This window comes from Channa argus, chromosome 22, assembly GCF_033026475.1.
Source record: "Channa argus isolate prfri chromosome 22, Channa argus male v1.0, whole genome shotgun sequence".
NCBI lineage: Eukaryota > Metazoa > Chordata > Actinopteri > Anabantiformes > Channidae > Channa > Channa argus.
The window spans coordinates 4,379,801-4,395,118 of NC_090218.1; the positions used below are offsets into that span (position 1 = coordinate 4,379,801).

The 15,318-nt window shown below is 36.7% G+C and overlaps 1 protein-coding gene across 1 annotated transcript; it reads left to right on the forward strand.

Moving 5' to 3' along the window:
* Positions 1-537: 537 nt before the first annotated feature.
* Positions 538-15,031, forward strand: mpzl1l (myelin protein zero-like 1 like). Its single transcript, XM_067491952.1, has 6 exons — positions 538-695; positions 3,323-3,504; positions 6,309-6,519; positions 7,732-7,858; positions 9,521-9,626; positions 11,669-15,031. The coding sequence occupies exons 1-6, from the start codon at positions 623-625 to the stop codon at positions 11,762-11,764; spliced, it is 795 nt and encodes a 264-aa protein (XP_067348053.1). The 5' UTR covers positions 538-622; the 3' UTR covers positions 11,765-15,031.
* The last annotated feature ends 287 nt before the right edge of the window (positions 15,032-15,318 follow it).

A 15,318-nucleotide genomic window follows, 5' to 3' on the forward strand; every position in this document is an offset into this window, starting at 1 on the left:
TTGCTGTCATGTTTAGAATTCCTTCAAACTTCATATCATGGGTGATATACAGTGACAAAACTATTGGATTAGTAATAAGGTTAAATAAATATGTTTTAAAGGTTTAAATTGTATTTACCTCTAAAAAGAGCTACTGTAAAGATTTAAGTTAAACACAGATCATTCTTGTGACCTTTGTAAAACACATAAAGAATCTTTTTTTTTCGCTGTGTATATACTAACTAGTGTGTATATACTAATTTTAGGTAAATTTCACATCCATAAATGTAAATGGACCAGCTCCAAACCCTGCTTTCATCACTTTCTTGTGGAACTTAAACACTTTAGCAACTTAGACAAATATGTCAACAACAAAAAAGCTATAGAGACTAACACTGTGAATTCATTTAATTTAGTTTGAAATGTATTAAAGAGGTCGGTCTTATTTAGGCTCCCCTTACAGTGTACATTTTATGTATGTTAGTTTTACCTTTCTATTGAAAAATACATCATTCTGCCTTAGAAACTTTGCGCATGCGTCCAACAAGTCGGGTAGGGCCGTTGCAACTTTCCACGAAGAAGAAGGAGACAGTCGATAGAGGTTGGGAAAAGCAGAGCCACTGCTCCTATTTACAACAACATAATGGAGCAAAAATGGTCAACCGCCATTTACAAACGTATCTTATTGACTGGATTTACGCTAATTGTTGCGTTGGGTGAGTGTTGAACCCCAGCTTGATTTAAATTTAAATTTGCAAATGTTTGATTTTGAGCTCATTATTTTAGGTAGGATGTCCAGGATAGCTAGCTAACGTTAGCGACGTTATCTCGCATCTGATGCCTCGTACGGGGAGTCAGCTAGCTAACTAACAATCTGCCCACAACAGCTAACCCGTGTCCTTAATATTTCTAATTACTATACCTTTGTTAACCATTTTACTTAACACTATCAAAGACATTTTTCGCGAGGAACGTTAGCCAGAGCATAATTTTAACGTTACACTCAAGACTATTAGGTAACCTCAGTGTACAACGGATCTGAAAAATAATGTTGACTATAGTGTTTGAGGTGATGAAAGACTCAACTGTGGAAATGAGAGATTTCTCACTAGCTGGTGCGCTAAGATAAGACGCGCGTGGTCTATTTGAGATACGCCGATTTCAGCAAACAATCCTTTTGTAGAAAAGGAATCTGACTAGGTGCTATCTTTCAGGTAATATGGACAACAAAGTGCCAAATTGTTCGATACCACTCGATGGGGTGGGCTTTACACAAACTACGTGTCGTGAGGTGGATAGTCGTGAATTAGGCAAAGCAGGCTTAACAGCATACCCAGTAGTTATCTACAAGTAATGATATTATTTTAACAAAACATTGCCAAAAAATCAGTTCTGTAGTCAGCTCGATTTCTACATTGAGCGACTAGCTTAGCTTTCCAAAAAACAAATTACGACCGTATAATTAGCTCACGATTAAATTAATTTGACTGTAACCGCCAACACTTTTAATCGCTGTAATATATGCAGAAAATTGGCATCTGAACTCATGTTTAGCAGTATCCTAAAGTGTGGAGAAGTGGAGCTGCTAGTTTGATCTTTAAACCTCAGAATGATAACATCGAAAGTAAATGATGAGTAATGCTTCCTGTGGTTTTATATTGTGAAATCATCATGAATTTATTCTGCCATTAATTGCTAAAAAACATTTCCAGACATACTTCTCAAATGTGAGAATTTGACAACCGTACCTGACATCGTAATAAACTGAACAGGTTTTAATTTTTTATACTCTTGGTCAAGCAAAACATGAAATTTAAAAGGCCTCAGACACTATAACTGTGATATTATGGAGGCATTTTTTTCCTATATGAAAATAGTGAGCAGGTAACTCATAATAGTGATTGGGGGATGAAGCTTTCCGAAGTTTTGGTCCTGAAAAACCATTCAGCTATTTGGGATTTCGAACAAAGTACAGGGATATGAGGTGGTTTGCAAAACTTAAAGCAGCCTATAAACACTGGGGATACATCACTGCAGCCACTATTGGTCCTGAGTGCAACACACATAGGTGGCATTGCATTTTGTCATGTGACAAATTTGCAACCAATGTGTCACTCTATGTAAAAGTCATAGAAATTTGCATGTTATGGAACCATATTACAGTATCTTTATTGTTTAGGATTTTTATTAAATTCATGGTTGATATTTAAGTATCTACATATGAGATGAGATTGGACAAGTAGCAGTCATCATAAATTAGGTAAATCCTGTTTGACATCTTCTATGTTGTGGTTGTTGTGTCTTTTGACATCACATAACTGCCTTTGAAGATTACCTAGTCAGTTGTCAGGGAAACAATGCTACAAGGTAGAGCTATTGGTATTACAAGGTAGTGGGGAGCACAAAAAGGTAGTGGAAAGTTGAGTGTGTAGCTTGTGTGAGATACACGGTTTCCTGCCATGTTCTGGGGAATCATTTTGAGAAACGTTTTCTGTGGAATTACTTTATCCACTCAATCATGGAACATGGTATCAATAAATGTTCAGTGTTTGTCATACAACAATCTCTGGCGTGGATCATTTTTGGACTACAGTACACGAGTATGCCTGCCTCTACATCCGTTCTCCATGTTTAAAACCTGGTCTCCACTGTTTAAAGTGGCTGCACTGCACAACGCCTGCAAAGAGTAAAGCATATATGTAACCAAAAACATTCAACGCACCAACAATACTGGAAGAAATTTTAGAAGAGTCAAAGACAATGAATGGATGAATGTGAGACACCTCCATGCTAATACAGCTGTCGGTAGCCTACATGTTAATATTTGAGAGCTATTCATTATTAACTTGGGTAGATTTTACTCTTGTGTGCAATTCCTTTTTTTTAATTTTCCATTAATTTTGGCAGACACCTTAACAATGTTAGACAGCTGTTTTTCCATGAGCTATTTTTAGAATTGATTAAGTTAATCATTTTTAGGCAAGAGATCTGACGAAATGCTAGCTGTTAATTTGGTTCCAATTATCATATGAGAGGATTTTTTTGTCATTCATCATTGTAAACTTAAGAGATTGTTGTTTTTGTTGAACAAAAGACATTCAAAGAGTTCACATTGGGCCCTGGGAAGGTGTGATTGACTATTTAACAATTTCATGCTTCATACACTGAAGAATTTAAAAAAAATAAAAGTACTAGCTTATCTTTTATTTCAGTAGTTGATTGACAGAAAATCTTAAAATCCCTTTTAATGCATGCGCCACAGCTTATCCCATCCTTCTAGACCATCAAGCAGAACAATTGTACATAAAACGAATAAACTTATTATTCTCTCATTTATTAACAGTCACAAAACCTACGTCGGCAATCGACATATATGCAGAACCTGAAGTGATGATGCAGAATGGCACCGCAGGCATCCTTAGATGCACCTTTAAGTCGAGCCAAGTTGTCAGCAGCTCCACGACAGTGACCTGGAGTTTTCAGTCAAGTCATCCTGACAGTCGGTTCTACAAAGCTAGAGATGTGGTAAGTCTTTTTCAGTCGTATCCTCCATAGAGAAGGACTTCCTACCGTTGCAGGATGTTTTGCTATGATCACTATATCCGTATTGAAACAAGAAAAAATGCATCAGCGGTTGCTCAGTGTGTATTCTTATTGTAATTTTGTGGTTTCAGTATGTTCAAGGTCACAGTTTCATTTTTGTGTGTGCGCCTTGGCCTGTGGTGAATGATAAGAAGTATGAGACACCAGGACTTTTATGAGTCTTCTGAAAATTGATAGTGTCTTCCTGATGCGCGCAAATCATAAACCGTGTTCTAGAAATCAGATTTTCGATTCGTTCTCGCATGTCTCCTAAAAACATAATGACATAGGTGTAGTGCTTTTAATTTGCAGAGTAGCCATGTCACAACGTGTGTGTGTGCTACTATGCTACATGCTAGTTGATGCTACTTACAGTTTTTTAATTGTGGTACACCCCGCATATTTACTCTTTAACAGGTGGGGCTGCAGTACTAAGCAGTACTTTCCTCAGCTAGTTAAAATGAGAAATTTTAAAAATTAGCCATCAGTACACTTTTTATTTTATTTTTTTTATTTTTTTATTTTTATTTTTTTTGGGTGTGTGTGTGTTGCAGTGACTCTGGAAGTGCAGATTGAGAAAGAATGAGCTGCCTACCGAATGACTGAATACTGCTGACCTTTTGTGACTTGGTTTTCAAACTTTGTTGTTGTCTTATAAAGAGGGTAGCTTTGCTTAATCAGAGCTTGTTATGAATTTTGAGAATGAGGGAACAAATATACAAATGTTTTAGAAGAGACAAGAAGACACCAAATACACAGATTTAATTTATGTTCTGATTATTAACAACTGGCTTTGATGATTTCAGCTTTATGCTGTTGTCATTCAACTGTAGATGCTTTTCACAGAAGACAATTTGAAATATCACAAAACAAAGCTTAGGTGGACGTAATGGAAAAATTAACCACATATGAGTAACACTGTCACTGTGTATACTGCAACACTGGAATAGAACCAGCTGATGATTTTTAGTAGCACTATTTACACTATGACAATTCAGAATGTCTGCTGTCAAAGAGGCTCCCGATTGTGTTCTTTGTGACAGAATAAAGGTATTTTTATTTGTGTTTATCTTTGACTAACATATAAGAAGCTGAAGCTAAACATTTAATCAATCCTCATAGCGTGAAGGGATTAATTTATTCATTTTTACACCTTCTTTAATTCAACCAATGGAATTTAATATCATATGACTATTGTCATGCATGAAATCCTCAGCTAGAACTAGGAAACTCTTTTGCTATTGTTTACTAATCCATTAACTTTTCATTATATATTAGATTATCAGACAGTTTGACAAAAAGGCACACGCTTGATAATTGGTGCTCTAATAATGAAGGCAATACATTATTATAAACACAAAATAATTTAGACCAATAGTCCCTGGTTTTAATGTTGTGGGGCACAGAGATCAGCATAGGCATTATGAGGGGTCTGCAGCCATGCAGCCCCACACAAGCAAGCTGTGATGTACTCTGTGTATTGACATCAGTCTATTATGGCCCCTGTCCACCACAGCAATAAAACCACTAAGTGGTGGTAATGTTTGTTTGATTATGCACACACCCACTGTAAGCCTGTTTACTTTTCCTCCAATTTCTTTTTTCGTTTTTCTTCATTGACACTTCTAAAGGGGAAATGCAAATGGTCTCAATGAAGATCTGGCATATAGTCAAAGATTGTAAATACTTAGCTAGACAGCAAATTGTCTGATCAAAGTTGCAAATCAAGTTTAGAAGCATAGAATCATTTTTTGTTGATAAAATTACTTTGTTACAGCTGCCCACTAGAAACAGAAAAAAAAGGCAAAAATGTCAACAAATTAGCACAACAAATACCACAATTAGTGCAATGTGCAGTTTTTATTGTTTATTAAAAAGTTTGATGATCATTAGGAGAAAGGAAGTCCTGCTGCTTTCTGTCCTGCATTGTGGGGGTATAAGTCTGTGGCTGACAGTGCTCTGCCGAAACATGGAACTCATGCAGTGGGTGAGAGTCATTGCTCAGAATATAGTTCAGTTTCCTGAGCATCGTGACGTCAGATCCCTGCTGAATATAGTCCAACTCCGCCCTCATGGTGGAGGGAACTCTTTTTATCAGTTTGTTCTTTCTGTTTCTCACCATAGAGCGAGCACACAAATATGAGAAAAACGCTATTCAATCCACTGTAATGCTCATGCTGTTCCTACCCAATAGATGCTGTTTACCACTATACCATTCACTTAATTACAGCAGACAACTATTGTCATTTATGAGCTCTATCAAAGGGTTCAGTGATCATCTCTGGTATCCAGAAGTTATCAATGCACCTGTGTATTTCCGGGGACTAGAAATATTCCATATAATAACCACAATGCCAGATCACAGGAGATGCTGGCATTCCTCAAACCAGCTCTGAAGAAAGATTTCCAACGACTGATTTCCAGTCTGACTGGTTTTCACTACTATGCACCTGGAATAAGCTGCAACACAGCTTGATGTCAGTGACACTCTGTGGCATTTCTGAGACTTAAAAGCCACACTAGGTTATATTTATGTTTTACTTTATTTCTGAGCTTTTGTGTGATGGTTGTTTTTGAAAAAATGTGATTTTGTGTTTATGTAATTTTATCTCTATGACGTTTCCAGAATAAATAAAGTTATAAATGAGTAACATGTGATTTTGATTTAAATTGTAGTCTCATTTGAAGACTTTTTGGGATGAATTTCCAGTATGCACAGTTGAACCAGATTTCACTTTTCCTTGTAGATTTTCTACTTTACCAGTGGGAAAGGATTCCCTGGACCAGACGAGTTCAAAGATCGTGTTCAGTTCATTGGTGACATCAACAAAAGGGATGTCTCAATACAGTTGAGTCCAGCTCAGTTCACAGACAATGGTACTTTTTTCTGTGATGTGAGGAACCCACCAGATATAACAGGAACTCCAGCTCGAATAGAGGTCAGAGTTGTTCAGAAAGGTAAATGCTCAGATTTCTTTTCAAATTCACATACTGCAACCAAATGAATTATTTATTATGAAGGTGTTTTTGTTTTGTTTTTTAAAGAATGAGAATCACTTTAAAAAATCTATGCACACGTGCTGTTTGGATGGCTGGCTGTGTCATTGTGCTGAATCTGTCATGTTTTCAGACAAATTAATAGCTTTCGCTGGGAATGTCTTTTTTGTTAATTACGCACTAATACTTAGATTATTTTAAAATGTTGCTACCACAACTTTAGCTGTAAACCAAATAGGAGAATCTTTAGAGTTTGCGTCAGCACCATCAGACCAGCAAACATTATCACTCCTGCTAACCAGAGTAGCTGGGAAGAGTAACTGTCTTCAAAAATTAAGTTTGTTTGTCCTGTCCACCATGAGGGGGAGTAGAAGATTAGCAACAGTTTAGAGTATAATAAAGAAAACATAATTGAGTTGAATTCAATCATTCTTGTTATTTTCATTAAGCCCACATGTGCATGTTCTGGCTTGTTTTGTCACCAGTAGTTGCTTCACCCTCCAGGTAGAAATTAATTCTGTATCTAAGTAAATACAGTGACAAAAACATTTTGGGGTTTATCAAAATGTTGTTGTTTTTTTTGTTTTGTTTTTAATCTGTCAAAAACAATATTTGGGATGTTTTCTCTGAACACACAAACCTTTTGGTTACAGCTGGGTAGCCAGGTATTAGTGATGTTCCCAGCTTTACTTGTTAGCTCAAAGTTCCTCATACCTGACCAACTTTAGAAATGTTATTTATCATATTACTAATATTACAATTTAGAGTGTGTGTGTGTGTGTGTGTGTGCGCGTGCACACACACACACACACACACACACACACACACACACACACACACACACACACACACACACACACACTCTTTTCTAAATCTTAATAAATTCAGGCCGCAACAGTCACAAAAATGTCTGCATAATCCTGAAGGGACTGATTTTTCTTTGCCTGTGCGGCAAGGGCAGTTTGACAGTACCAAAGTAAAGACAGCATAAATGCGTGAACACTCAACAAAAATAACTCAACATAAATGTGGACACTTTGCATAGAATCAGTTTGAAAGACAAGAAAACCCTTTTGATAATGCATACTAATTGTTCCTCCTGTTTGCAGTGTCACCTTCTTATTTCAAAGCCAACTTTGAATGCATTTGTTTTTTTTATCTTCTTGTTTAAAGAATCTCTTCCTCAGAGCAACACTTCCCTTATAATTGGAGCAGTTTGCGGTGCTTTACTTCTTCTCGTCATCATTGCTGCAGTTGTCTGCGTTGTTGTGAGGCACCAGCACCGGCATGATTATGAAGGGTAAGTGTGGGGTCTCCCTGAAATTAACATGACAGCAGGAAAGATCTATTCAATAAAGATTTACGTCCATAAGAACACTAGTTTATTTGTGCCCCTAAACTTGTCATAGCTTCAGAAACCACCTCCTCCCGTAGCTTTCCAATATGAGTCTGTGGATTGCATTTATTTCTTGAGTATTTTTAACATCAGAAAGTGTCGTACAAAATGTTTACTCTTATCAAAGAGCGAAACTTAATTATAACAGTTTTAAAGATAAATGTGTAAGATGTTTAAAGAGCTAGATGATTATTCAAAAAACAAAACTAATCTTGGTATGAAAGTTATTTTATTTTCAAGTAGGTTAAGCAAAGCTGAGGAACATGTAAAATGTATGTGTTTTTTTTTTGTTTGTTTTTTTCCTCTGGGTGATTGAGAGTATTCCTGAATCCTTGCTGTGTTTTGTATTACTCCTTTAGAGAGTAAATCATTAGAATTTAACATCTCCTTAACTCTCTCTGCATGGGAGTAGGGTTCACTGTCTGTCTCTTACCTGTGGAGAAAAGGTGTGCGTTGTGGGCTATCGGGGGTGTTGGCGCTAATCATTTAATGTGTTTGAAAAACACTTTATAAATCCAGTTTTCCTTTCTACACTTGAGGTCGTTTAACATGGTCTGCGTTGCATGCTCTAGCCACTTTATGTCAATGAAATTACCTCATAATGAGCCATTAATGTGAGGCTTGGAAGATGAAATTAGCATTTTTTAGCATTTTTTTAGCATGTGTTCACACGGTCTTGTTGGTATTCTGTTGGTGCCAGTCACTTTCCTCCATTACAATGTGCTAACACAACTAATTTCCGAGTGTTTTCTCTTAACACCATTGGCTCTCTTGTTTTCAGTTGTCACCATCTTGTCAAGTCATTAACCATCAACTTTTGCAACTAACACTGAAAAGTTAATACTTCATTTCTCTTTGCTTTTGCCTTTTTTCTTCTTTCTTTTTTTGTTTTGATGATAAACGTCGACATCTGGGTTTTAACAGTGTTGTCAGTGCCCAAAATAAACCTTGAAGTTCCTCGTTTTTTCATCCAATGCTACGAAACCCAGAGACATTTAGAGTTTGAGGTTACAATGAGGAAAACAGTGTAAGAGCATGAACTAGTGAATAGATGACTTATAATTTATTTTTTCATCTAACAGAAATTAGTCATTGATTACCGCAGTGCTTGCAGATGAAGCTCCTTCAGACTGCTTGTTTAAACTGGGTAACTACTCCAAACCCAATAAGATCTAGATTTACATGTAAAAGATTTAGATTTACATGTACAAGATTTAGATTTACATGTACATGACAGAGACAAACTTGAAAACGTAAAATACAAGAAACTAAGCAACGTAGCTCTAACTCATAGTTTGAATGTACAACAGCTTCATTTTACAATTTGAGACAAAATATGGCATTAGTAAAAGTCTGATGTCAGTGCACGTCTGCTTCCCCCAATGTCTGTCACTACTTTTAATACCTCAGTCAAACCCATGGAAGCTGCCATGCACTTGATTAGCATTCACTGTTTCATATGCACATCTTTCATCTATCTTTGTCATTTTTGTATTTGTGTTTATCTACATGTGACTGTGCACCAATGGTTACTCGACACCATGGCAAATGATAAACCTAAACTAGATGTACATCCTTGGAAAGTGTGAGCTCTCAGGCTCCACAACCACGAAAGACGGTCGAGTCTGGTCTGCAGCGCTCCAAGTGTACCATTCCCTCGGGTCCACTACAGGTACGGGGGACCTAGAAATCCATTGGCTGCCACCATTTTTTTTTGGGAAAGAGGTGTATTTAAGTGGTAACACTGTTTCTCTAAACGCATGGTAACGCACTGATGCACTGTATTATACAGTATTGGCTTCAGATCAATCATAAAATTAGATATTTAAGTTTAATATCTATAAAGCACTTATCACAACCAGCATTATGAAGTGTTTTATCAAAAAACTAAAAAACAGGGAGACGGAAAGCTTTCGCAGCACTGTGCGAACATTTTTGCATTATTTAGAAAACATTGATTATTTAAAAATTATGCGTCCTCTCCTTTTAAAACGATGCCAGTTATACACACATAAGTGTCTTAAGAATTTGCCACAGTTCGTATTTGCAATAAGGCTCTCAGTGTTTTGTCTTGAGCAGTAGAAGTCTGAACTTCATGCAAGGTTTGAGTTGTAGTGTGAATTGGGGGACATTATTGACAATTTTTCAAATGTGAACACTGAAACAGGTTTTGCTTGCTGCTTCCATGTTCGTACTTGCCATTATTAGAGCAACCCCAATTCTCTTCCCATAATTTTAGTTTCAGATACACTTTGAGATATATTTTTGCAGAAAGAGTATTATGAAATTTGAACGGATGTAGGGACTGACGAATGGAAGCCCAAAACAAATTGCAGCCAGTTAGGGCTGTGCATTGAAACAATGTTTATATGGACACCCGACTATTGTTTTACTCATAGAAACACTTACACAAACTGTAAACCTGTCCTTTAAATTCAAGTAAATTTAGAAGCTCTTGTCAACTGGCCACAGTTCACATCAAAAGTGACTGTACAAATGTGCTTTTTAAATAATTAACTTAATAATTAACTTTCTAGTTTATATTCAAACTACAGTCATACAGAAAATGTTTTTCACCCATGTAGCAGTTCAGGTTTTGTTAACAACATTTATAGATTCTGTCCAACATTAGTGTCTGTCTTTCTGCTTCCACAGCTTACAATCCCCCGAGCATCTATTAAAAAAAGGGGCCTGTCCTTTAAAAGTCCCAATAAATGCTATAATTACTTCCTGTGATGTAAGGCTTTCCCTTAAAACTCTGCAAGGAGACAAGGAGGGTCAGATTTTTAAAAACACTGTTTACCGGGAAGTTCAACGGCATAGTTTGTGGGATCTTTATGCTTTCAGTTAGTTTTTACTTTTTAAATTTGATCAAAGCAGTGAAACAAACAAGCAGTGAGTGTTAGTGTTAGTGATTCACCATATGTTTAAGGTAAATCTTCCTGTAAATTCTCTTCATGTTCTTTCATACCGCTCAAAATTAATCACTTATTTCCACTTGTAGGGATGCTATCAACTTGAGTGTTTGTTTGCCTTGATTTTGGACTCCTGTGTTGTCTCCATTCACACATTGAAATGGAGACATTCAACTAAAAGTTTGTATCTAACTAAAGGCCTCTTTAAAGTGTAGCTCTACTGATGGAAAAAGATTATTTTACTGAAATGTTGGTGAATCATTTTGTCTATCAGATCAGGAAAAGGTGTAATTTCCTAGAGCCCCAAAAAGAATAATCTCATTTAAGAAGCAGAAATAAAAAATGTTTTAGCATTTTTGCTTAAAAATAACTAATGGTGAGTAGTTATGTAGCACATATAAAATGTGGAATCATACAGTAACCTCTGTAGTGCCACAGATGGTACATGAAAACAGTTTAAATGAAAACTCAAATATATATAGTGACAATAAAGAAATGTAAGCTTTAAAGTACACATAAAGTATACATATTAGCAAATAATCAGTTACCTAATTAATCTAAATAATGAATTAATAGTTTCAGAATACATGAGTACAGATTCAGGTTTGATAAGAGACGGTCTAATTGTTAAAAACTACAAATATTCATTATATTCATAATGCTAATTATTGAGTACAGATGTTGACCATTAACAACAGATTTGTAAGACTTGAATTTGCTCTGCAATGTTTAATTTATTTTTTTGTATTTTATTTTAACTAACATTTGTTTCCCACATGACCTTTTCTTTCCATTTCAGGGCCCGGTGATATATGCCCAGTTGGATCACTCAGGCAGCAAAAACTCATTCCACAAGATGGAGCCAGTGGTCTACGCTGACATTCGTAAAAACTGAAGAGGAACTGGGGGACCAAAAAATAAATAAATATGTAAAGTATCAGACCTCTCTATCAGCTGCTCTTGGGAAGGGTGGGATTATTTTAACAGGGACGTACTTGGTGCGGTTTTCTTTTAATCCATCTATTGTCCTCTGAAAGCATGGCTTTATTGTAAAGACACGTAAGTCAAGGAACAGCCTACATCAGTTCATCACATCGCATTTAATTTGTTCTCTGACAAGGGGATGTTACATACGAATGCCTTCATATATACTGTATCATTCCACATGTAAAAAAAAAATGTTTTAGCTGTTGTGGCTTTGTGAAAACAAAAGAAAAAATATCCTTTCTGCAGACTGTTGCATCAGCTAACATGAGTTTGATCAGCTTTGAGTGTAAAGTCAACTGTACATGGTGCTATACTAAAACCATAGCTTCACATTGACTCCCATCACCACCTTTGCTACCTGGGGCCATGCAGCATAGTTACAAAAATCTGCTTTATTCAGAGTGGATTTCTAGTAAAATATGAGAGAAAGCCATCACCAACCATTACCATATGCAGTGTTAGTGGTCAGGTTCAAGTGTGGGTAATGTATACAACAGGTCTTAACCAATTGTGATGTTTTTTTAATAATTCGTTATCTACATGCTACTAGCAGTGCACGTGATCAAGGGAGGAACAGATTTTAAATTATATTTTATGTCTGTTGCAACAAACCCTTATTGGCTAAAATGGCTCGGGAGCCGTCATTTACTAATCCCAGTTGTCCAGAGTTGTTGGTTCATCTCCTTACATATCGAAGTATCTTTGAGCAAGTCACTGAACCAAGCAATATAGTTGCACCCGGTTGGTGCAGGCCAGCTGCAGCACCCCCACCAGTGTGTGGACGGTGTGGGGGAGCATGAATGGGTAAACGAGAATCATGTTGACTACAGATGAGGTAAAAAGGCATGCCATGTAAGTGCAGACCACCTACCATTTATAAACTAATGGTCTCACTTCTTAATGACATTCCAACTTGTTTTTGTTAAATTACTGTTAGTGAATTTCCACATAGCTGGTGCAACAGTCTGCTGAAGCCACAGGGCATCTCTGCCATTGGGCAGTTCTACAGTGATTTTGTTTTGTAGAGGCGTGTAGTGTAGCGTTAGATCTTGCCTCGCCTTCAGTGAATTTGCATGCCTTTATAGTAACATCTACGAGCTGATTTTGGTACTTGTCAACTAACTGTAAAACAAAAGACATCGTGTTACTGTGAATGCTTTAGTCCTCTGTAAAGTTCTGGCATGTTTTTTATACGTTACTGCCTCCCTTTTGTTTTCACCTCTATTGAACACTTTCTTTTTATGCCTAAATTTTGTACTACTGGTTGCTCCGAACGTCTGCATTACAGAAGCACATGTATACAGAGCGTGCAACCCACGGAAAGAGTTTTGTGTTCTGCATCATACTTTTAAGATGTTTGTAAAGGTTTTGGTTTCAGTTTTGAACTATAACGTTAAAACAAATGTTCAACAGAGGTAGAAAACACAGGAGCTTTTATTTGTTGGATGAAACGAATGCTAAATACACTGTTTGCATGCAGTTTACTAACATAACAGTTATTTATGTCACTATCAATTCTGTTTCATCTATATATTGTGTAAAGCTCTTGTTTCGAATAATGGGCCAAATCTCTAATATCCCTTATATTAGGCAAGTTCTTTTCAGATGCTTTTAAGCTTTACATGCACTGTCATTTGGCGTTTAAAAACAAATTTGTTATTTTTAGCTATGAGAATGATATTTGTGTTTCAGCCAGTCTGAACGCCTCCCTCTTCCGCTTGTGATTCAGAATGCAGTAAATGACTATGTTGACCAACATCTGTATATATTTCTTGCTCGTGTAAGATATAGTGCTGTTTAATGAAACTCATTCCAGTGTGGTGTTGTTGTCTTTCCAGAGGGGGAAAGTAGTTTGCTGTAGGGGTCTAGAAAGTTGGTGGGAGGCGTAATGGTTCTCTTTTCAGCCTCAAGACACATACACACAGTGCCTGCAGAGGAAGTGTTAAAGCTGTTAGTTAAGAATGGCTTGATTTTACTTTCCTCAGTCAAAAGCTTGTTTTAGGAATCAAACTCTGCACTGCTGTCAGTGCTGATCTGTGAGTCTGTGTCACTGGAGATTTGAAACAGCGTTTCCATATTATGATAACTTGTATAGTAAATCAGGATGGAACATGTTTCAGAGCTTCTCTACATGCTCTACAGTACTTAGTAACTTAGAGGACCACTTCTAGTTTTCAATCATACACCTTCACACTACAGAGAATCTTAATTCAATCCATTTTGACTAGACTGGCTTTGACACCAGACTGTGCTGGCACTGTGTATTCTTCCATGTCTGTGTTCCTATGGTTATTTCATATGTCGGCATTTATTTCATTGTGCACACAAGAATGAGACAGGAAAACAATCCACACTAACAAATTTTTACTCCTGGTCGCATTGCTTCTAATTGTGAGTTGTTAGCGTGTTTAGTGCTGTTGTAGAAAATATGTTGTAAACTATAAATTATGTAAGATTTCAAATCTGAACATGCTCCCGCACAATGTTTGGTGTGTCAGTGTCTTAAAGTTTTGAGTGAACGCAGGCGGCAATGCTCACTCCTCTCATGGCGAGTCTTAAAGTGCGTGCTTAGTGTTTGTGATGGTAAATAGTTGTGTGTTATTTGAGAAATTGTTTGGTATGTTATGTTGTAAAATCTGCACTATGTCTTGCATAACAAAGACAACAAATGCCCTGTGATTTTTATTTTTTTTTCATTCATCTCTGAATGACCGTGGCCTCTGTTTAATGTCCTTAAAACTGGAATGTTGTACATTTAGTGCCTTTTACATTTTATCAGCTAACTTGAACATCTGCTCAAAACAGAAAAGATAAGATTCATTTATTTTCCTTTTATTGTATGTATTTTTTATACACATAATATCGCCTCTGTATCCACTCTTCAAATTTTATATAAAACTAATTCTTGGCCATAAATATGTGTGTTTTCTGATTATTATATTCTTACCAGACTGAGCACTTTGTATGCATTCCACCTTTTTTTTTTAAATGGTCATAATTGCAGTGACCTGTTTTTATACTTTATTCAAATTTATTGTAACACATGAAAAGACTTGCATTAACATACTACTTAGAGTCATAGTCATAATGATTGTCTTTCATCTTTTTTTACACATTATATAGATCACAGAAATGGGAATAAAATGGAATAAAATTGTCATTGCTAAGTTGGAAAGATGTACTCAGGCTCTTTACTTTTGTATAAGTACATTTAGTTGGGGGTGGCTGTAGCTCAGTTGGTAAAGGTAGTCGGCAGCCACAGGGGCAGTGGTTTGATCCCCGGTCCCGGCTATATGTCGAAGTCTCTCTGGGCAAGACACTGAACCCCTAACAGCCCTTTCCCCCATCCCCAGCTGTGCAGTGCTGGTCCAAGCCTGGTAGAAATCTGGGATGGTTGCGTCAGGAAGGGCATCCGGCGTAAAAACGGCCAAATCAACATGCGAACAAGAATCCGCTCTGGCA

Coding starts and splice junctions, on each gene's coding strand:
- mpzl1l (XM_067491952.1), top strand. CDS start 623: ATGGAGCAAAAATGGTCAACCGCCATTTACAAACGTATCTTATTGACT. Junction 3,505..6,308: donor TCTACAAAGCTAGAGATGTG/GTAAGTCTTTTT, acceptor TTTTCCTTGTAG/ATTTTCTACTTTACCAGTGG. Junction 6,520..7,731: donor GGTCAGAGTTGTTCAGAAAG/GTAAATGCTCAG, acceptor TCTTGTTTAAAG/AATCTCTTCCTCAGAGCAAC.